At 35.2% G+C, this 21,629-nt stretch overlaps 11 protein-coding genes and 1 non-coding gene across 12 annotated transcripts; 5 read left to right on the top strand and 7 right to left on the bottom strand.

Annotated features, from left to right (window-relative positions):
- Positions 1-190: 190 nt before the first annotated feature.
- On the bottom strand, positions 191-1,147 carry NDAI0B05670 (uncharacterized protein; the record flags this gene model as incomplete). The annotated part of the gene is made up of 1 exon (XM_003668795.1): positions 191-1,147. The coding sequence occupies one exon, from the start codon at positions 1,145-1,147 to the stop codon at positions 191-193; it is 957 nt and encodes a 318-aa protein (XP_003668843.1).
- Positions 1,148-1,572: 425 nt separating this feature from the next.
- Positions 1,573-2,058, bottom strand: KEI1 (Kei1p; the record flags this gene model as incomplete). Its single annotated transcript, XM_003668794.1, has 1 exon — positions 1,573-2,058. The coding sequence occupies one exon, from the start codon at positions 2,056-2,058 to the stop codon at positions 1,573-1,575; it is 486 nt and encodes a 161-aa protein (XP_003668842.1).
- A 648-nt stretch (positions 2,059-2,706) lies between these two features.
- Positions 2,707-4,095, top strand: RIO1 (protein kinase RIO1; the record flags this gene model as incomplete). Its single annotated transcript, XM_003668793.1, has 1 exon — positions 2,707-4,095. The coding sequence occupies one exon, from the start codon at positions 2,707-2,709 to the stop codon at positions 4,093-4,095; it is 1,389 nt and encodes a 462-aa protein (XP_003668841.1).
- A 312-nt stretch (positions 4,096-4,407) lies between these two features.
- ESF1 (pre-rRNA-processing protein ESF1) lies at positions 4,408-6,417 on the top strand (the record flags this gene model as incomplete). The annotated part of the gene is made up of 1 exon (XM_003668792.1): positions 4,408-6,417. One exon carries the CDS (start codon positions 4,408-4,410, stop codon positions 6,415-6,417), a length of 2,010 nt encoding a protein of 669 aa, XP_003668840.1.
- A 367-nt stretch (positions 6,418-6,784) lies between these two features.
- On the top strand, positions 6,785-8,092 carry CDC40 (Cdc40p; the record flags this gene model as incomplete). The annotated part of the gene is made up of 1 exon (XM_003668791.1): positions 6,785-8,092. One exon carries the CDS (start codon positions 6,785-6,787, stop codon positions 8,090-8,092), a length of 1,308 nt encoding a protein of 435 aa, XP_003668839.1.
- Positions 8,093-8,317: 225 nt separating this feature from the next.
- On the bottom strand, positions 8,318-9,766 carry RPT5 (proteasome regulatory particle base subunit RPT5; the record flags this gene model as incomplete). Its single annotated transcript, XM_003668790.1, has 1 exon — positions 8,318-9,766. One exon carries the CDS (start codon positions 9,764-9,766, stop codon positions 8,318-8,320), a length of 1,449 nt encoding a protein of 482 aa, XP_003668838.1.
- Positions 9,767-9,986: 220 nt separating this feature from the next.
- Positions 9,987-10,274, bottom strand: SEM1 (proteasome regulatory particle lid subunit SEM1; the record flags this gene model as incomplete). The annotated part of the gene is made up of 1 exon (XM_003668789.1): positions 9,987-10,274. One exon carries the CDS (start codon positions 10,272-10,274, stop codon positions 9,987-9,989), a length of 288 nt encoding a protein of 95 aa, XP_003668837.1.
- Positions 10,275-10,861: 587 nt separating this feature from the next.
- NDAI0Btrna19K lies at positions 10,862-10,934 on the bottom strand. The gene has a single exon. It is a non-coding gene; the product is annotated as a tRNA-Lys (tRNA).
- Positions 10,935-13,448: 2,514 nt separating this feature from the next.
- On the bottom strand, positions 13,449-14,822 carry ESC2 (Esc2p; the record flags this gene model as incomplete). The annotated part of the gene is made up of 1 exon (XM_003668788.1): positions 13,449-14,822. The coding sequence occupies one exon, from the start codon at positions 14,820-14,822 to the stop codon at positions 13,449-13,451; it is 1,374 nt and encodes a 457-aa protein (XP_003668836.1).
- A 1,076-nt stretch (positions 14,823-15,898) lies between these two features.
- NDAI0B05590 (putative cystathionine beta-lyase) lies at positions 15,899-17,041 on the top strand (the record flags this gene model as incomplete). The annotated part of the gene is made up of 1 exon (XM_003668787.1): positions 15,899-17,041. One exon carries the CDS (start codon positions 15,899-15,901, stop codon positions 17,039-17,041), a length of 1,143 nt encoding a protein of 380 aa, XP_003668835.1.
- A 660-nt stretch (positions 17,042-17,701) lies between these two features.
- Positions 17,702-19,975, top strand: TFC6 (transcription factor TFIIIC subunit TFC6; the record flags this gene model as incomplete). Its single annotated transcript, XM_003668786.1, has 1 exon — positions 17,702-19,975. One exon carries the CDS (start codon positions 17,702-17,704, stop codon positions 19,973-19,975), a length of 2,274 nt encoding a protein of 757 aa, XP_003668834.1.
- Positions 19,976-20,083: 108 nt separating this feature from the next.
- On the bottom strand, positions 20,084-21,433 carry UBA4 (Uba4p; the record flags this gene model as incomplete). The annotated part of the gene is made up of 1 exon (XM_003668785.1): positions 20,084-21,433. The coding sequence occupies one exon, from the start codon at positions 21,431-21,433 to the stop codon at positions 20,084-20,086; it is 1,350 nt and encodes a 449-aa protein (XP_003668833.1).
- Between the last annotated feature and the right edge of the window lie 196 nt (positions 21,434-21,629).

The following is a 21,629-nucleotide window of genomic DNA, read 5'->3' as shown; positions in this document are numbered from 1 at the left end:
GTGAAGAGAAAGAACGTCTTAGAAGTACGTACACATTATTTATTAAATATCTTGTGTATCAAATTAAATAAATATAAATATCAGGTGGATCGATTGTGCCATCTCTTTTTGTGTATCTTAGATAACAGAACATCCTTTATAAAGATGTATGGGAAAATATACGTTAAAAAATTGTTTCCTGCTGCATCGTTTATTTGAACAATGGGAATGGAGACCAATCTGGGTCAACGACTCTCAATTCACCTTTTTCTTTGACCAAATTGTTAATCGCTTGGAAATCTTCGTCTGGAAGAGTAACAACTTTACGATTAGCAATAATTCTTTCCTCATGGACAGATTTTGGTAAGACAACGTAACCGCCTCTTTGAATGTGCCAGCTCATAACAACTTGGCCCACTTGAATATCCAACTTTTTAGCGATAGCATTGATAGTTTCGTCTTTCAAAATTGGAGCATTAATACTACCGAATGGAGAATAAGCTTCGACCAAGATATTTTTTTCTTTACAATATTGAAGCAATTCATTTTGAGCTAACAATGGATGCAATTCAATTTGATTAGCAGCTGGGACAACTTTAGTAGTTGAAGCAGCCAAAAGATCATTCAAATTATTGATTGAGAAGTTGGAAACACCAACAGCTTTGGTCTTACCAGATTCAGGTAAATGCTGCATCAATTCCCAAGTTTTGATGAAATTCCAAGTATCCATTTCAACGTCAACGTTACCGTTGGAATCAGTGGGGATAGTCATGAAGGCATCACCGGAACCATCCTCATCCTTGATAGATCTAGGGTTAAAAGTGACAGGCCAATGCATTAAGTATAAGTCGATATAATCCAAACCTAATCTCTTCAAAGTTTGGTTCAAAGCTAGTTTAGGATCATGGGTTTGAGCACACCATAATTTAGAAGTAACGAAGATTTCATTACGAGGAACACCAGAATCTCTAATTGCTTTTCCGACTTGAGCTTCATTACCATAAATAGCAGCTGTATCAATGTGTCTGTAGCCATTTTTCAAAGCTGCAATGACAGAATGGTAGGCATCGTTTGTGCCCACTGAACGCCAAGTACCTAGACCAATTTGGGGGATTGAAGCACCAGTGCTTAATTTAAGGATATTTTCTGAAACTTGAGGGGAAGGCATTGTTAATCGACTGTATGATTGATTCTCTTATCGATTAACAAGTTCAAACCAAAAAGCTTTTCTCATGGAATAACTTATTTTTGGTTTCCAACTCCCCTTTTATATATATCTGTTTTTCGCAACTTTTGACATCTGGCAGCTGTTTTTACGTAATAAATTCACGCTCCGAGGAGATCCGTCTGCAATAACATAACATAACAAAACATAACATGATAATACAGTTTACAAAACACAAGCTGTTCAGGTTAGTGCAAGAGTTCAAGGTTCTTGGAACAGTTTGCGATTTTCCAAATTTTATTTATGCAATTGAACTTTGATTTTGTATCGAAAACAACATGATATTTCCATTTCATTTTTCTTTTTCTTTTTCTTTTCTTTCCTTTCTATATACGTAGCTATTTTATATGTACATGCAATCCTCCCCTTCAACTCAATACACTCTTACATAATCTATAGCAAAATTTTTCATTCTTAATCCACCATCTTTTCACCATCGACTTATTCTTCAAGTCTTGTTCCACATCATCTTGATCAATCATAAACTTAGGATTACTCAACAATTCTTGCACAAACGATGCTAATATACAATTGAAATAGAACCTAAACGTCAAAGTAATAAACGTAATCAACATAGTAACGAAATATTCATAACCTGCTGTAGCGCCTTGACTAGCCAAACTTGTATCACGTTTTTGCACCCCGGTACTAGTTTGAACGGCAGATTCCCCTTCAGATCCTTGGAACCATTGAGCTGTGAACCACAACGTAAAGAAACAAGTGAAAAGAGTGTCCAAAGTGAAAAACACTGTGATTTGTGAAAAGGTTAATAATGTTGGTTTATGGATTTGATAGAGACCTTGGGCAAATATGATTAGACAAAAAATCGACCATAGGTATGCTACCCATTGCATGAATTCTAAAGGATGACCAGTGAATAATGCGAGGATACCGAAAGCTCCACTACATTTATTTAAGATAGAAATACCTAGGACAATTTCTACTCCTAAGTATAGTGGAATAATTCCAAAAAAGGTCTGTTTTTAAGATGTAGAAGTGATGGATAGCGTTAGTAAAAAAAATTGACGTTTCAGATGTAAAAGGAGAAAACAAAGTAGAACATACTTTTGGGAGCGTAACTGATGTGGATCCCATTGCGAAGTATAGTCAGTGTATCGAATTGTTGTATATAATTTGAGTTATCCATTCACAGTCAGTTCTGTCTCTCTCTCTCTGTTTTGCCATAGTAGAACTTTGTATGTAAAACTTAACTTTTAACGTCTGCGGAAGAAGTGAAAAATAATTCCAAAAAATAGGCGATGAGCTTCTGCTCTGAAAAATCTTCCATCAGCTATAAAGAAGGAAATGGAGAAGATTATTACAAATCTGACAGCCATATTATAAACTAATCGATAAAGAGGAAGATATTATAATAAGATTGATAGATTAAAAAATAGTCTTTAGAAGATAAATTTGAGAAGTTGGGTGTTTCAGAAGCCTCATCTGATCACGTCAATAATAAAATTCTAGATAAATATGAACATAAGATTAAAACCGATGAAATGTCCTTCACAAAGGGCAAAACTAACAAGGATAAAGCCAATAGAGCCACTGTGGAGAATGTTTTGGATCCAAGAACGATGAAATTTTTAAAGGCTCTGACTAGTAGAGGTGTTATTTCTGACTTTAATGGTTGTTTAAGTACTGGGAAGGAAGCTAACGTTTATCATGCCTTTGCAGGTGATTCAAAATTACATTCCGATGATACCGACGAGCCACATGATGATAATAATATTGATGAAGAAGCATTAAAGGAGAAACTAGAGACTCAAATAAACCCAGAAGAGACTAGACTGCAAAAGGATAAAAAGGAATATGCCGTTAAAATTTTTAAAACATCTATATTGGTGTTTAAAGATCGTGAAAGATACGTTGATGGTGAATTTCGTTTCCGGAATTCAAGATCTCAACATAATCCAAGAAAGATGATTAAAATTTGGGCTGAAAAGGAATTCCGTAATTTAAGAAGAATATATCAAAGTAATGTCATTCCTGTTCCCAAACCAATCGAAGTTAAAAATAACGTTCTTATAATGGAATTCTTAAACCGTGGTGATGGATTTGCATCTCCTCGACTAAGAGATTATCCATATAAAGATAGAGAGGAAGTAATTCATTATTATCATATAGCGATAGCGTACATGAGATTAATGTATCAAGTTTGTCGTTTAGTCCATGCGGATCTTTCAGAATATAATATTTTGATCCATAATAATTTGATGTATATCATTGATGTTTCTCAAAGTGTGGAACCAGAACATCCAATGAGTTTAGATTTCTTAAGAATGGATATTAAAAATATTAATATGTATTTTGACAGGATGGGTATTGATATTTTCCCCGAGAGAGTCATCTTTCAGTTCATCATATCTGAAACATTAGATAAATTCACCGGCAATTACAATGATTACAATGATCTACGTGATTATGTAGCCAAAACCTTACCGATCAAGAAAACAGCTCAAGATGAAGCGGAGGATGAGATTTTTAGATCATTATACCTGGTAAGAAATTTGGAAGGATTGGAGGAAAGAGATTTTGATAGGTATACAGATGGTAAATTTGATTTATTAAAAAGTTTAATTGCTCATGATAATGAAAAGAACTTTTCTGCTGCTGAACAATTTGAGATACAAGATGATGATGAAGAAATAGTGCTATCGGATAACAACGATGAAGAAGACACAAGTGCTGATTCTGATGAAAGTGATAGTGATGATGAAGGCTATGAATCGGAAGAGAAGGTACTTAAAGGTAAGAAACACGAAGATAAAGATGAAAAGAAACAAAGAAAGCAAGATGCGAAAGATGCCAAAAGAGAGAAGAGAAAAACCAAAGTGAAGAAACATATTAAGAAAAAGTTGGTGAAGAAGACTAAATCGAAGAAATAGAATATATATAATATAATATATATCCTTTAACTAAAAGAATCATATGCTTCGTTTAAAGATATGGCAAAATGGAACTTAATTACTGGCGGTCTTTAAGCTTTCGCGGCGTGGAAAAAAAGACAGTGCGCCAAAAGTAAAAATTTTATCTGAAAAATTTCAACTTATAGCTCATCGCATCTCATCTCAAATTTGAACTTATCAAACAGTATAGTTACCAATAAGTATACACTAATATACCATTCAAAACATACTCCAGACAGCTGTGTATTTACATGATTACAGAGAGAGTAAATTAGAAATACGGAATACAAGATGGCACCAAGTAATTCAGAAAATAAAGAATCGACGGATCCAAGATTTGCTAAAATCTATAATGACCCAAAATTTAGAAAGACCAAAAACAAAGATTTAAAGATTAAGTTGGATGATAGATTTAGTAAAAAAGATTTGGAAATCAGACGTAAGTCTAAAGTTGACAAATATGGTAGAAAATTAGCTGATTCTAAGGGTAATGAAAAAGAAATGAATGATTTCGATAAGTATTTTGAAAAAGATGATGAAAAGAAGGAATCAGAGGAGATTGCAACCGAAAAATCTGTCTCTGTTGAAGAAAAAGAGGATGAAGAAGAAGAACGAAAGGAAACAGAACTTGAGGACGATACCAATATTGATCGTGCTCGTGGTGATGTTCCAGCAGATTACGTTAGTTCGTCAGATGAATATACATCCTCCGAATCAGAAGCTTCTGATGAAGAGGAATTAGATAGCGATGTCGAATCTGGCGAAGAAGTCACAACTCAGGAACCTGAATCTGGTGAACCATCAAAAACATTGGCCGTGGTGAATCTAGATTGGGATCATGTTAAATCGTCCGATTTAATGATTACCTTTTCCAGTTTCTTACCTGAAGGTGGTAGAATTGAAAATATAGCTATTTATCCTAGTGAATTTGGTAAAGAAAGAATGCAACGTGAAGATGTAGAAGGTCCACCAAAAGAATTATTCCAAAAGAGGAAAAAGAAAACTAGTAAATCCAAAAAGATCTCGGATGAAGCTAATGATAGTGATGTTTCAGATGTCGACATTAAGGATTTATATGAAGAAGGTGATGCAGACAAGGATGTTGATACCAAGGCGTTACGTCAGTACCAACTGGAAAGATTGAGATACTACTATGCAGTTGTGTATTGTAATAATATTGAAACAGCTACTGCTATTTACCAAAATTGTGACGGTACAGAATATGAATCTACAGCAAATATGTTTGATTTAAGATACGTTCCAGACGGAATGGATTTTACAGATGAACCAAGAGATCAATGTGATTCCCTTCCAAAAAATTATAAACCACATCAATTCAGTACCGATGCACTACAACATTCCAATGTTAAATTGACATGGGATGAAACTCCTGTGGAAAGACAGGAAGTTGCTAAGAGAGCTTTCACCCAAAAGGAAATTGATGATATGGATTTTAAAGCATATTTAGCTTCAGACAGTGACGGTTCAGAAGATGAACTCAACGAAGACGCAAAAAACAAATTGAAAGCTCTTGTGGGAGGAGGAGGATTTGGATCTAGGGAGATATTTGGTGGTAAAGGAGCTAAGGCTGGAGAAGATGAAGATGAGGTCGATATGGAAATTACATTCAACCCTGCTTTAGATGAAAATAGTCCTAAGGAAGACGGTGAGCATGAAGAAACTACAATTGAAAAAGTTGCTCGTAAAGAGAAGGAACGTCGTAAGGCAAGAAAACAAAAACTAAAAGAGTTGAAAACTAAAGCTCAACAAGAGAAAAAAGATAAACTAAAATTATCTAAGAATAAGAAGAACCACACCAAGGAAGATGATGCTGAAGCTAAAAAGAACCAAAAATCTAGAGCTGAACTGGAGTTACTAATGATGGACGACGACGAGGAGACAGGGAGTACGATAAATAACAAAGCACATTTCAACATGAATGAAATCTTGAGATCTGAAAAGGAGAAGGGTAAGAGGGGTAAATATCAAAATAAAGATAAAATTGTTGAAGATGAATTTAAACCAGATCTAAATGATCCAAGATTCAAGGAAGTTTTTGAAGATCACGATTTTGCCATTGATCCTTCCAGACCTGAATTTAAGGAAACGAAAGCTATGAAGGAAATTTTGAAAGAGCGTAGTAAACGTATACATAAGAAAGGATCTAATAAAAAGAGAAGACTGTCAATAACAGAAAATGCTGGAGCCGAATCAAGTGATATAACTAATATAGTCAATAAGTTGAAGACAAAAAGTACCAGTAAAAGCAAAAAGAGCAAGAAAAGTGAATATTTAAAATAATGAAAAAAGCAAGGATTGTATAATCATATGGATATCTCTATGTAAAATATCAAACCATTAACAATGCATCAATGGAACAAGATACTTGAATTTGTATTTTATCTTTGATTATATATTGAGGATAAATTCTATTTAATAGCCAATACTTTTGTAGTTTTTGATGAGCTCTTATTAACCCTTAGCTTTATAAGGTTCCCATATGTAAAATTTATTTCTCGGCGCAAAGAATCAGCCATCTGAAATATTGAAACGTATTCACACTACAACTGAAAGAAAAAGGAAACTCAGAAGAATAACGTCAGAGGCGCTTAGAAACAGGCTTAATTACCTTTCCAATTAGCTGCGGCAGTATTTTTAATTATCAAATATGTCTACTTCCGCTGAAGGTTCAGACGACATTGCTAAGATTAGAATAAATGGTGCAAACCAGGGTACCCTTCCGAAGACAAGAATTGGGAAGTTAACTAAAGCAGAATTGAAAAGAAGACGGGAGCAAAGACGAGCCAAGGGTCCCTGGGGATCATGGTCTTCAAGTTCAGAGAGTGATCATGAGACTGAATTAAAAAAACAGAAACCGTCGCCAGAAGATAACTTTGTTGATGACAATGAGATATCGGATACTGACGGCGATACCGAAGAAACTTCGACGTTTTATGGTAAAACCGAAAAGGATTACCAAGGTCGTGGATTTCTTCATCCACCAACGGATATTGATACAGATTTGCATAAACCAGTTTTATCTTACAAATGTTATCTACCCAAGAGGACAAAATATACACTTTCTGGTCATATTAATGGTACAACAAGTTTGAAACTTCTACCGAAGACAGGCCATCTTATATTGTCTGGGGGTAACGATAACGTAGTTAAGATATGGGACTTCTATCATGATCGTAAGGTTCTTAGAGATTATAAGGGTCATTCGAAGGCAATCAAATCTCTATGTTTCAATGATGATGGCACCAAATTCATTAGTTCATCATTTGATCGAACTGTCAAAATATGGGATACAGAAAGTGGAAGTATTCAAAAGAAATTAAGATTCGGTTGTATTCCAAATGCCATTAAATTCCGGCCCTTGAATTCTAATGAATTTATTGTTGGTTTATCGAATTCAAAGATATATCATTATGATGATCGTATATCTGCGAAAGATGGTAGAGTACAAGTTTACGATCATCACATGAGTAGTATATTAGCATTAGAATATTTCCCTGATGGTTCTAAGTTCATTTCATCTTCTGAAGATAAGACAGTGAGGCTATGGGAAAATCAAATTAATATTCCAATTAAACAAATTAGTGATACAGCTCAACATTCAATGCCATATATTTCTATTCATCCTGAGGAAAAATATTTCTGTACTCAAAGCATGGATAATACTATTTATACGTACGGTATGAAACCTAAGTACAAAACACATCCTAAAAAGGTGTTCAAAGGACAAACGTCAGCTGGTTACGGTATAGGAATAACATTCTCATCGGATGGACGATATATATGTTCTGGGGATGCAAAAAGCAAAGTACATATTTGGGATTGGACTACCATTAAGCTACTGAGCACTATATCTATCCCTGGTGGTAAACCTATAACCCAGGTTGAATGGAATCCTCAAGAAACTAGTAAGGTTGTATGTAGCGGTGCCAGCGGTAAAATATATGTAGTGGATTAAGAATTTATAGTCATTAGAATTTAAGTTTTTTTCTCTCGTTTATTTATTTGATGCTTGTTTATATATATTTGTTATATGTATGTTGGCATAGTCTATACAATCACGATTTCCAGTGTGACGATCCTGTGTAGTAGAACTGTTTGGGTTCACATGACGGATTTGGAAATATGATGTTTCTCTATTCTTTTTGAGTTGAATATAAAGCTTAGAAAAAAGATATATTGATTACGCATAAAATGATACCGATTTCGATTTTCTTGCTTGGACTTCCCCAATACCTTCAACAAAATCTTCGTGTTTCACAGAAGATTGTCCATTCCTTAATGCTATCATACCAGCTTCCACTGTAACTGCTTTCAATTGTGCACCATTGAACTCATCAGTAGACCTTGCCAATTCTTGCCAATTAATATCATTATCCGTCGTCATTTTCCTTGAATGAATTTGTAAAATTTGAGCTCTGGAATCTTCTGTAGGCAGTGGGAATTCAATCTTTCTATCCAATCTACCAGATCTTAACAATGCAGGATCCAAGACATCAACTCTATTAGTTGCGGCTAGAACTTTCACTCTATCATCCGAACTAAACCCGTCTAACTGATTTAATAACTCTAACATAGTTCTTTGAACTTCTCTATCACCAGACTTTTCTGAATCGAAACGCTTTGTACCGATGGCATCTAATTCATCAATGAATATAATAGTTGGTGCCTTTTCTTTAGCTAGGGCAAATGCATCACGTACTAGTTTAGCACCTTCACCAATAAACATTTGCACTAACTGGGGTGCAGCTAACTTCAAGAAAGTGGCATTGGTTTGAGCTGCACATGCTCTTGCTAATAAGGTTTTACCAGTACCAGGAGGACCATACATTAGAGCACCCTTAGGAGCTCTAATCCCTAATTCTTTGAATTTATCCGCACGCTTCATTGGTAATACGATCGCTTCTACTAATTCTTCAATTTGTTTATCTAACCCACCCACATCAGAGTAAGTTTCAGTTGGTTTTTCGTCAACTTCCATAGCTTTCACTCTTGAATCAAATTCAGATGGTAATTTTTCCAAAACTAGATATGAATCTTTATTAACACCAACTAAATCATTAGGTTTCAATTTAGTGGGATCTACTAACCCTACCATAGGTAAAAATACAGTTTGTCTGGAAGAAGTCTTCACGACAGCTGCTTTCCCTTGGGTTGCATTATCTAAATTGACATTTCCACCTTGTGTAGTGGACTCATTATTTTCTTTATCTTCAATTTCGTCCATATCCATGACTTCAACAACGTTTGCCACTAGATAAGGTAATTGCCTATTATTTTTAATCTTTTCTTTATTATCTTTAATTTTTTCCAACATGACATTATTTTCATGTGAAAGTCTTTGTAATTCTGATCTGAAGATACGAATTTCATTATCTAGTAGTTTAGTCCTGGTTTGCAACTCTTGAGTGGATAAACTTAAGATTTCGGAATCTAATTCATCATCACCCGGTAAAATCTGAGCGTCTAATTCTTCTAAAGTGGCCATTCTATACTTTTTTCTGCAAACTAGTAAATATTGCTTTCTGTCCAATAGATATAATGTAAGGTATATGGATAAGTTCTTTCCCCCTCTTAAGCTACTAGGTATTGTCCTTCTGGCTCTTACTATTCTTCCCTTGTAACTGAACATACGTCCTGCTACATATAAAGTTTGCCACCCATCCTTTTTCTTTAAAGTCCTTCTATGTTTTAGAGCTGGGTTATGCCGGGTAACACCGCCTCCATATTAAATATTTATTCAATATATATACTGCTATATGGTCAGATAGTCCTGCAAAAGAAAAGAAGTTCTCATCCAATACTGTAATTATTATTCTTATATTATGTATATCATGGATACGGTAAACCTATTACTGTGTTTCTTCCTGTTTATATCTTTCCAATTCGTTCTTTAATGCATTAGTGAAATCATCATCAACTTCCACATCATCCCAATTCTCCACCCACAGATGCGTTTGTATATTATCTACGTTCTTTAACGTATCCTTTTCGGACCATGTATCTATTGGAAAATCTTCAAACTCATCGTCTTCTTCAAGCGTCTTCTTCGTTGTTGTTGTGTTTGTGTTAGGTTTGGTGTCTAGTTCAGTAGCCTTGTTGGTGGCCGGGTCTTTCTCTGTCGTTGAATTGGTGCTCATGTTCAATTTGCCTGTTAGTTTATATTGAAATGTGTTAGTAATATGGTCCTCCTCTCTGTATCTTGATATAGTCCCTTTAAGTGCTAAAACTTCATAAGTATATGAAAGTTTGATTATTATGTACTTATCTAAATCGCCCGCCACCTTGATGTCCTGGATTTTAATTGTCACGAAAAACGGCCACAATTTCCCGTCGGTAAGAAAACTTATAACTATAACGACAATAAAGATGAGAATAACATACAAACGTTGCAAAACCGCATAGCAGTTACGTTACTAAGCTAGAAATCAGTATTGGAAAGGTCGTATACTTATATTGTTCTCAAAAAATTTGATGAGGCATAGATAGAAAAAGTTGGCTGGGCTGACGTCGTCTTCGACAGAAACTATTATGTCATTACTAAAGCAGTAATTGTGGTTTCCTATTATGAACCCATTTGCTAAAAAATAGCAGGCAATAAATTTTGGAAAAAACAATCTATGAAATTTCAAAAGTTTGTTTATAACTGTATATTCTTTTGACTATTGTTATGTGGTGACAGAAACAAAAAAATAGAAATTTCCCAAAAAACTTAGATATAAATTTAAGCCCTGTAGGGGGCTCGAACCCCTAACCTTGTGATTAAGAGTCACACGCGCTACCGATTGCGCCAACAAGGCTTATTTTCTTGTTTTTCTAGATGTGAAAAGGTTATTGTTATCGAAGTTATGATCAAAAAAAATTCACCTATGTCAAGAAGTCTAAACCTTATAATAATAGGTAAAAATAGCAAACAATTAAGTTCGATAAGGTATGTGAAGTCACCATCAGTGTATATGGCTTTCTATGCTCAAATGAAGGGACTTAGTTCTATTCGAAGCATATTGCTTTTTAGGGAATATAACATATTAAACCATATATTGGATGCAGATTAGACTGCAGGACCTGACCTTATAGGTAGATTCGTTGCAGAATTGCTCCTCCCCGTCCTAGGACAGGAGAGTAATATATATTATACACTTTACATATGGAATAAAAATTTCTTATATAGAAAACATATATCGTGTTGTACGAAACCACGTGTCTGTACACTATGTGCCAGATACATTATAATTCCGACATACCACCCTACAATCGATATTGGCGAAATCGTTCGGTATTATTATACCTTTAGCGATTCCACTTTTAATTCCATATATTCCAACTCTACACCCGAATAGAAGCTGGGCAGCGCTTGTTCGAAGCTTGTAGTTGAGTAGAAGATTGAAATAAACGTTACGAAGTATGGGTAATGACATATACCACCCCACTCAAAAAAATTAGACTTAGACGGTCATAAATTTATCATGGCAGAGGTAACAAAATAGTGGATACTTGTCAACGGAACATGGGTTTTTTTTTTATTAGTTAGCGCCGTAGATGATGCGTTTGCAATGTCGAATTTTTTAGTTTTCATTGCAAAAGATGTTAAAAACTAGTTATGAGTTGAATGTTTCAATCACCCGCAAGTGAAAAATGGGTTTTCGGATTCGGGTCAGTGGTCTTGATAGTCTTTCGATATCTTAAGGTAAATACGGTGAGAGGGATTCGTATAGTTGACGACTCGTGTCCCCATGTATACCATAGTTTAGATAACTTAATGGATGGCTCGCTGGTACCACTAGTAACTGTATGTGAACAATTTGGCAGATATTGATAAATTGGTTCTTGGCAATCTTACTCATGTAGGTATCTGGTCCTTGGCTATTTGGCGCATGTAGGCGTCTGGTTCTCAGCTTGTTGGCGCTTGTGCATCTGGTTCGCAGCTTGTTGGCTCATATGAGCATCTAGTACTTGGCGGTGGCACTCATGTGTGCATCTAGTGCTTGGCGATATGGTTCCGGCTCTCGGGCTCTGGGAAACTCAATATGCTCTGTGACTCTGGCAATATTGGTGCATGGCTCTATGACTCTTGGCTATAATGGCTCGGCAGCTTTTGAACAATGGCTATATTGGCTCGGCAGCCTGTGAACGCTGGCTCTATTGGCTCGTCAGCCTTCGGACACTGACTCTAATGGTCCTGTGCAATAGAATACGTTATTCAATGAACTCCTTATTGTCTGATAGTGACTTATGTAGGTTCGTTGTAGCACTTATACTAATATGTGACTTGTAACCGTTCTGATCTGAATGTGTATGTGATTGTTTCAAAGACATAATCTAGGCCTATTCATGCCTATCTATGGATTGTCCAAAAATAGAGGGCTGGACACAAATAGTTGTGATCTCTAACTTAATAGGTCACAGAAGGTTGGATATTTCCAGTAGCATCCAAAGGGTATATGTAATTCCGTAGCAGCAATCAGTTACTACGCACCATCTATTGATCCTCAAATCTTAACAACCCTTGCGGTCAGGGTGCAACTTTAAACGCTACCATATTCGAAGCATATTGCTTTTTAGGGAATATAACATATTAAACCATATATTGGATGCAGATTAGACTGCAGGACCTGACCTTATAGGTAGATTCGTTGCAGAATTGCTCTACCCGTCCTAGGACAGGAGAGTAATATATATTATACACTTTACATATGGAATAAAAATTTTCTTATATAGAAAACATATATCGTGTTGTACGAAACCACGTGTCTGTACACTATGTGCCAGATACATTATAATTCCGACAAGTTCACATTCTTTGTTGACTACAGTGTTTGAAATGGCCTGTCTTCTAATTAAGAAATTACTATAATTCTACCGGACATGAACGAGTTGTTCTGCAAAATTGTGAGGCTTTTTTCATTAAGAAGACGGTTTATTGAAATTCAATTAACTATCTTTCAAGTTTCGACCATACTTCTTGTGAATGTTATTTAATTACGTACAGTATTCATTCATCATTGTAAATAAATTTTGACTACTTCAATAATGCTTCACAACAAAGGAACAAGATGAAGATTCAGAACATCCAAAAGACTTATTAAAATGATTACTGAATACCGTACCCATTTAAGTGAAAGATAACAATGATGCTTTACAGAGTTTATATACTTCATCAATATGGCTTATTCCAGGAAACGTAATCAAAGGGATGGTTATATATAGTGTAGTTCGAATAAGATATACTCAAAAATATGCAATACTAGACGCTCTATATTTTCGATTGATTTCTATCTAATATGGAAATGGGTATTTTCTCATAAAAATGCTTATCAACTAATCACAACTTCTATCATATCATCATCCTCCATATCTTGGTCTTCTATCGTTTCATATAGACTTAATTCTTCGTGATCAAAAACAAGTTTAATCTTCGCATTTTGAGGTAACTGTTTTTGTATTCTATAGTATTCAGCAACTTTAGAAAATGGAGTGGTTCCACGAACATTGACATGAATTTTCTTGTTATCTTGACCTACTAAGGCAATCTTCATAACATCGGCGTTTCCTTCCTCTAGAGCCAGCTCATTAGCTTCATTAACGGTAGAGGCATCAGCGTCATAACCATTTGTTTTCAATTCAGAAACGTTCTCCAGTTCGTGTTCAAATTCTTCAAAAACTTCGTTTTCCTTTTCTTCTTTGGCTAATTCTTTAGCCAACTTTTCCTGTATTTCTTTTTCTTTCTTAGCAGCTTCTAGTTTCAAAGATACTTCTCTTTCATCTTTTAATAATTTCTCTGTAATTGCTTTCTCGTTTTCTATTTCATCATCTTTAGATATCAGTTCAATATCGACATTAGTGACTTCATTTTCAAAAGCTTGTGGTATATTCAAAGAATTACAAGTCATAAAATCCAATAACTTGGCATGATTCCAATATAATGAAACGTTATCAACACTGTAATATTTCTGCAAAACACTAGGTATCGAGTAGGCTTTAATCAACCCAGTCAATGCAGCGGGTAAAATTTTTTGGAATTGGAATTTACCTAAAACTTTCACTTGTACACATTTATTCATCGTCCCATCTAATTTAGAAATAAATCTAATGTTATAAATCCTTTTAGGTAATTTATCTGGTGTAGATTCCTTAGTGAGACTTGGAATTTTCTTGGCTTCCTTGGCAATTTCTTTGAAAAATTCGTCATTTTCATCAGGTTCCATTTGGAGTGTGCTTGATAGTTTTGGAGTTTTCCTTATGGGTGAAAATGAACGAGTACTTGAAAGTGAACTAGACCGCGAACGTGAACGTGAACTTGACAGTGAACGGCGTTCTGGTGAATTTGAGTATGGGTTAGGTCGAGATGGTGATCTTGCTCTTTTATTGTTATCATCATCAAGCGAGATCGGGTCTGCTGAAACTACGGCTTCTTTCAGCGGTGATCGCAGCTTTCTTGCTATCCTGCTTGATGTTCGTACCGGCGAATACTGATCTGCATTTTTCGATTTATTATTCTTAGTGTCTTCTTTATCGTTTGAGATTGCAGCTGGAGTATCTTTCTTAATATCAGAATGAGAATCACTCTTCAAATCTGGAATCTCATTGGGCGAGCCCAGAAGAACTGTTCTTGCTCTCTGAGATACATCTAATTCATCATCTGTATCATCTGCCATGAAAAAATCATCTGAACTAGAATCGTCAGACATATTAAACTAAATGAAAAGGGTATGTAAGGTATTGGGACTCTAAAAGATTAGATAGCGTGGTAGATTGAACTTAGTAGCCTTTTGTAATTTGACATGAGTTGTCCTTTTGACTGTGCATGCTATTGTTTTTCCAGCTCTTCTGTCAACTTCAACCTTAACCCATATACCATTATGTTTATTCTGTATCTTTTCAGAAATTTAAAATTTCAATTTCTCGAAAGAAAACTCTGACACCATCTGAAAAACATGCCTAAGGAAGAACAATGAAAGTGGCTGAATTCTTTTGCTAAAATAAACAATATATATGAAGAATCTAGGGAACAGATAAGAATTTATCAGGATAAATATATTATAATACATTCCATTTGTACATTATCTTACTTCAAGCGATAATAAGAGACGTAGGGAACATGGATGATCACAGAAATAACGATACCGAAAGCACAGATAGCTCTCCCTAAAATGACGAAGTACCAAAGGAACCCTTACTTTTTGGTAACGTAAATCTATACTACTTAATGCTACAACGAAGAAACGGTAATCCATTCCTAATATCGGTGTCGATATTTGATATCGCGAAGCATGGATTATAATATTACTAAATGTAAGGTTAACGGAATTTAAGGTTTTTTCTTGGATAGACTAAAACTCCTAAACAATTATGATATATATTTTTTGTGAGTGTCCTTGTCTGATTCCTATTCACAAACGCTATAACTTCTTCATATCTCTTAACATTACTTTGCTTTGGCGTCGCATTGTGATAATAAAGCACGTGACATTGCACATTATCCACACTCAAACACAATTTCTCTAAGTTAAAAATTAAGCGGAACGGAGTGGAATAGTCCGCCAATTCATACGAGTCAGGCAGTCAGTCAGTTCTTCACGTCACACCCTAAATGCAGGCAGAATAATCTCGACTACGATATCCATTGAAAGAAACCTTTTATTTATATAGATGGTTAATAACCCAAATGATTTTTCCATTTGTGTAAAGTAACCACTTTTTTGAATGCTGAAAGACCTACATCGACCTCTGTAAGGCAATATAAACAAATCTTTATTTGATAACGATGGCTCATCTTTCAACTGCTCTAATTCACAGCGACGACAAGGATAACAGAGTGTCTGATGTTGCACCACCAATCAATGTCACAACAACTTTCCGTTACGATAATGATGACCTGGTCCCATGGACAGAAAGAGAAAACTTAGACTTCATGGAAAAGACACCTATCTATTCCCGTCTAGCTCATCCAAACAGTACCCGTCTTGAATCTATCTTCTCTGAAATACTCGACGGTCATGCAGTCATTTATTCTTCAGGTTTAGCTGCTTTCTTTGCAGCAATGATCCATTATAACCCAAAGAGAATATTCATTGGCCAAAGTTACCATGGTGTAAGAGCCATTGCAAATATCTTAACGAGAAATTTCCAAACAAAGCAACATACGTTGGATGAAATTGAACAATTCGCTCAACCTGGTGATATCGTTCATCTGGAAACTCCTGTGAATCCATTTGGTACATCGTTGGATCTAGAGGATTTTGCAAAGAAAGCTCATGAAAAGGGTGCTTTGTTATTGGTGGATTCCACTTTTGCTCCTCCTCCTTTGCAAAACGTTTGGGATTTTAATGTGGATATCATAATGCATTCTGCAACTAAATACTTTGGTGGTCATTCTGATTTGTTAAGTGGGGTGTTAGTCGTTAAGGAAGAGGCTGTGGCAAGACAATTGAGAGATGATAGAATTTATTTAGGTACTAATGTGGCTAATTTGGAAAGTTTTATGCTTTTAAGATCATTAAGAACTTTTGAAATGAGAATGTTGAAACAATCTGAAAATGCTACAAAGATTGTCTCATTTTTGGATTCCAATCGTGACAAATATGATAAAGTTTTGAAGAGTATTACTCATAGTTCTTTACAAAAGGAATCATTTGTTAAGAAGCAGTTGAAAGGGGGGTATGGGCCTGTATTTTCAATTAGTTTAATGAACAAGGAACAATGTAAGAAATTTCCTCCAATGTTGAAGTATTTCCATCATGCAACTTCATTAGGTGGTATAGAATCGTTAGTAGAATGGAGAGCAATGACTGATCCATACATTGAGCAAACTTTAATTAGAGTTTCAATTGGCTGTGAAAATGCCGATGATTTGATCCAGGATTTAGCAAATGCTTTAGAAACTTTGCAAAAGGAAAGCAGTAATTAGGGTGAACTATCCATAACCAAATTCCCGCTACATTGGGTATCTATATCGAATGAGGTGCCCAAGTTAAGTTGTGATACGGAGTTTTTACTTTTCATATAAAAAGAATGTTATATTGGTCATCGCATATTTGTCCTAACTTATAGAATATGTAGCAAAATAGAAGATGACATTCGATTTATTCTATACGAAACTTGTTATATTATTGAAGCACCAATACCATTCCATGGTAGGATTAGGAAGTACCAATAATATATGGTAGCGCCACTTTTGGAACTTATTTTTGAAATGGAAAAACACATTTGCTATGCCCATTCCTTTCAGAGAATAGGTATCAAAGAAACTTTTGTTTGGGAAAAGGAACCTATTTTTTGAACCTATTTATTAATAACAGGTATCAATTGTTGCTTTTTCTTCGAATATGTTGAAAAACCTTCTTATTCGATCGCAATACCTTCTTCCCTTGTCCACTTCTGTCATACGCGTTACCCGTTCGAAAACTACCGGGAGCAGAAATTTGGAAATTTGAAAATAAAAGAGACTAGAATATCAAGAACCTTTGTTTACTTATGTTATTCTACTTTAATCAATAATTAATAATCTAACTAAATCATACCTGATCACTAATCCTGATCATAACCAATCCTACCAGTACTAGATAAAATGTCTGATACCCCAACGCCTCAACCGAAAAGGAAGAGAGGCAGGCCAAGAAAAGTCAAGATAAATGAGGCGGAACGACCAATCCCAGCAACATTTGATGTAAACGATATGCTGAAGACATCTTCCACAGTCACAACCTCTTCCAATTCCACTACCAACACAAATAACGCATCTTATATCGATGAAAGCCTGGTATCTCAATTGGAACAAGTATCAGTTGAAGTACAAACTCCGACAACGAGAAAGAGACCGAGAAGAGCTGCTTCAAAGCGAGCTCAGAATAATTTATCACAATTGAACCTGGAAGTTCTTAATCATGGACAAGCAATGGACCAACAACATCATACAAATCATGAAGACTCTGATTTTGTCATGGATGATGGCGATGATGTTGCTGATCACGACGATGGGGATAATACTGATGATGACGATGCATTGGCCCAATTACATGATATCGCCATTGAGCTAGCTGGGAATCAAGACGATGATTATCAAGAGGATGGAAGTACTATCAGGAAAAGGAGGACGAAAAGAGCCAGCCCTACTAAGAAGAAAACAACACGGAAACAAAAGAAGTCTTTCACAGATTCCATATCATCCCAAAGTGGATCAGCTACACCGACATCGAAGCTATCTCAAAAGGGCCGTTATGTTAGAGCTTTGAAAGATTTGTCATCGGCAAGGGATAAACTCGAGAGATTATATGGTATTAACCGAGACAAACTATTAGGTCTAGCTCAGTTGAAAGATGGTTTCGAGGAAAGTGTCTTTGATTTCCCTATAGAGAACATTCAACGTGAATCCTCTTATTATGTAGATATTAAACCGCCATCTACAAAAAATTGCGATCTTACAAAGTTTCAAAATATTCCACAAACTGATTATAGAATTATTCAAGAGGAAGAATTTATTCAAATTTTTCAACATAGGCATGAAAGGGTGAATGTTGTAATCAATGACGCTGAGGCATCGCTTGGTAACAACGAAAAGGTAGAATTTCCCAAATTACCATATTATAAAAGGACCGGTTTCGTATATAATTTAGGAGGGCTAGTTACCGACATGGCGTGGCTACCATCAAACAATTCTGAGTCAGCTCCACAATATTTAGCTATATCATTATCTCAATATTATGATGAGCCACTGAATCGACATTTACAAATGTTCAATAAAGAGAAACATATATCCTGTATTGAGATATACCAATTTGTTCCTTCAACTTTGAAATTTTCCAAAATACAAACAATTGTTCATAATTTTGGTGAAACATGGAATCTAAAATGGCATGAAGGGTATAACACTAATATTTGCCAGATCAATCATCCAGACATGGGACAAGGCATATTAGGACTATTGGGGTTCGTATGTCAAGATGGGTCTATCAAATTTATCCAAATACCGAAAGTATCATCCTCAATACTTGATACCGATAATAATAATAATAACAACAAAGATGATCCAATAATACGGTATTGTGAAACGGCTTCTATTTCCGTTTCCTTGTCAACAACATCTATAAGTTGTTTTGATTTCAGATCTTCGTCAACTATAGTATGTGGATTTAAGAATGGATATGTTGCGGAATTCGATTTATTCGAAAAAATGATACCATCATATTACATTAGGGTTCACGATTCATATATCCTCTCCGTCTGCAATTCATATTCGGAATTTGAAAACGATGTAATTAATACAATTTCAGTAGATGGTTATTTCAATTTATTCGACCCTAAAGATATACCAACGACTTTAACTAACGTTACCCGATTCAGAGGTAGTAGTTTAATGCCTTTCAGTTATATACCAAGATTATATTCAATGATATTTGCAGATGGTAGTAATACAATAAGAAGTACTGTCCCAAGAGCATGTTTTGCTATACATCCAATAGCATCAAGGGAAACTACCGTTGCTAGTATCGGTACATCAAAACTACATCCAATGGTATTAAGTGGCGCAGCTGATGGTTCTATATATATTGATAATGCGGCAAGAAGATTACTGACAGGTGCTAAAGGTATTTCAAAAACTTTAAAATCTTTAAGACTTTGGAAGTGGGATTATGATCAACCTCAAGATAAGTATGTTTTAGATTATAATTATCAAGTTAGTACATCTACCGCTAATAGTGTTAGTAAGGTTAAAGTAGATTTTCCCAGAATTAATATATCATGCATTAAATGGAATGAAAATGAAGTAACGGGGAAGTACTATGCCTTTTCTAACAGTGCCGGTTTATTAACTGTTGAAAATTTAGGTGAAGGAGAGGAATAGTAATGCTAAATATAATGCTATAGAGGAAGAAAAATAACTTAACTTTTAGATGTATAAGTATCTACACATGTATGTATGAATATTTTGTATCCTTTATGTAAATTGTAACTAATATTTGGGTATTGTTGTATCAAGCTCATCAATATACTTAAAAAAACCGCCCTTAACATCTTTAACATTTCCAATTTTGAACTCGTCCTTTAGTAAACGCGTTGCAAGCTGAGAATCATTACCATACCGACAAAGAACTATAACTTCACTTTCTGTATTAACTGTTGGAATGACCTCTTGTAACAGTTCCATTGAACCATTCATATTTTTCAATACTTTTAACGGGATATTCACTGTATCAGGTAGATGAGAAATATTATAATGGTGGTTTGGTCTTACATCTAACATTATTAGATTTTCCTTGACTGCCCTTTCAGTATCTCTCGGTGAAAAGGCAGAATCAAACTCATGTACAGAAATCCTTTCATCGGCTTGACAAACATTGTAATTTCTAGACCCACAAAATAATTCATAATTAATGGAACCACTTTCAATGGATTCTTTTGTAATACTTGGTTCATTACTGCAGCATGCACAATTTTTCTGTCTTCTTCTCATTTTGAAGGTTCTCATAGATTGACCAGAAGAGGTCCCTGGGAATCCTGAATAAAGCACTAAGTAAGGTTCAAAATTTTCTACTGTGTAGGCACCGACAATAAACTTGATAGCCTCTACAGCCATCATGACACCCATAACACCAATACAAGGTCCTATGACACCCCCTTCAGAACATGATGCAACTGAAGTAGGTGGTGGTGGAACAGGGAAAAAACATCTGTAACATGGACCCATATTCATGAAATTCAAAATCGTCAATTGTGCCTCAGTACCGACACCTGATCCGGACACCACAGTGATTCCTAATTTCACAGCAACATCACTAATTAAATATCTAGTTAAAGGAGTATCAGTACAATCTAAAATCAAGTCATATCCTTCGAATATTTCGAATGCATTTGAATGAGTCAATCTTGTTGGATAAGTTACCACATTGACGTTAGGATTCAAATTTTGTATAGATAATTTTGCAGATTCACATTTTAACATATTAACTCTATGAGAATCATGAATAATTTGACGATGTAAATTTGATGTATCTACGATATCATTATCCACTATACCAATGGTCCCTACACCTGCACCAGCTAAATATAATAAAGCGGGTGATCCTAATCCACCTGCACCAATTATTAGTATTTTGGCAGATTTCAATTTTAGTTGCGCTGGAAGGCCGGATTCGATTGGAGAAGGCATATCTACAATCATTTGTCTTCCATAACGATTATATTCCTCTAGCGATAAAGGATTTGGAGAAGGTGGGAGAGGAGTGTTGGAAAGACGTACTTTTAATGCTTCATTTTCCAATTTTAATGCCCTTATTTGAGCCAATAACTCTTGGTCAGACATTTTGATCTAATTACTTTTGATTAATTTGTCCTGAAGTGACTAGTCTTGGTTAAATGTCTTTTTATTCAGCTCTGTCCTGTCGGAGAAAGAAAACCCAAATTGCACTTTAAAGTAATCTTGCTTATTCATCATGGCTTCCTCATATATCCATGTTTTTTTATTTTCCACGAGATGAGGAAAAGAAGTACTAATAGGG

The sequence above is a fragment of the Naumovozyma dairenensis genome, chromosome 2 (assembly GCF_000227115.2).
Source record: "Naumovozyma dairenensis CBS 421 chromosome 2, complete genome".
NCBI classification, from domain to species: Eukaryota; Fungi; Ascomycota; class Saccharomycetes; order Saccharomycetales; family Saccharomycetaceae; genus Naumovozyma; species Naumovozyma dairenensis.
Note: the sequence above shows the minus strand (reverse complement) of the source record. Positions and strands in the feature narration are given on the sequence as shown.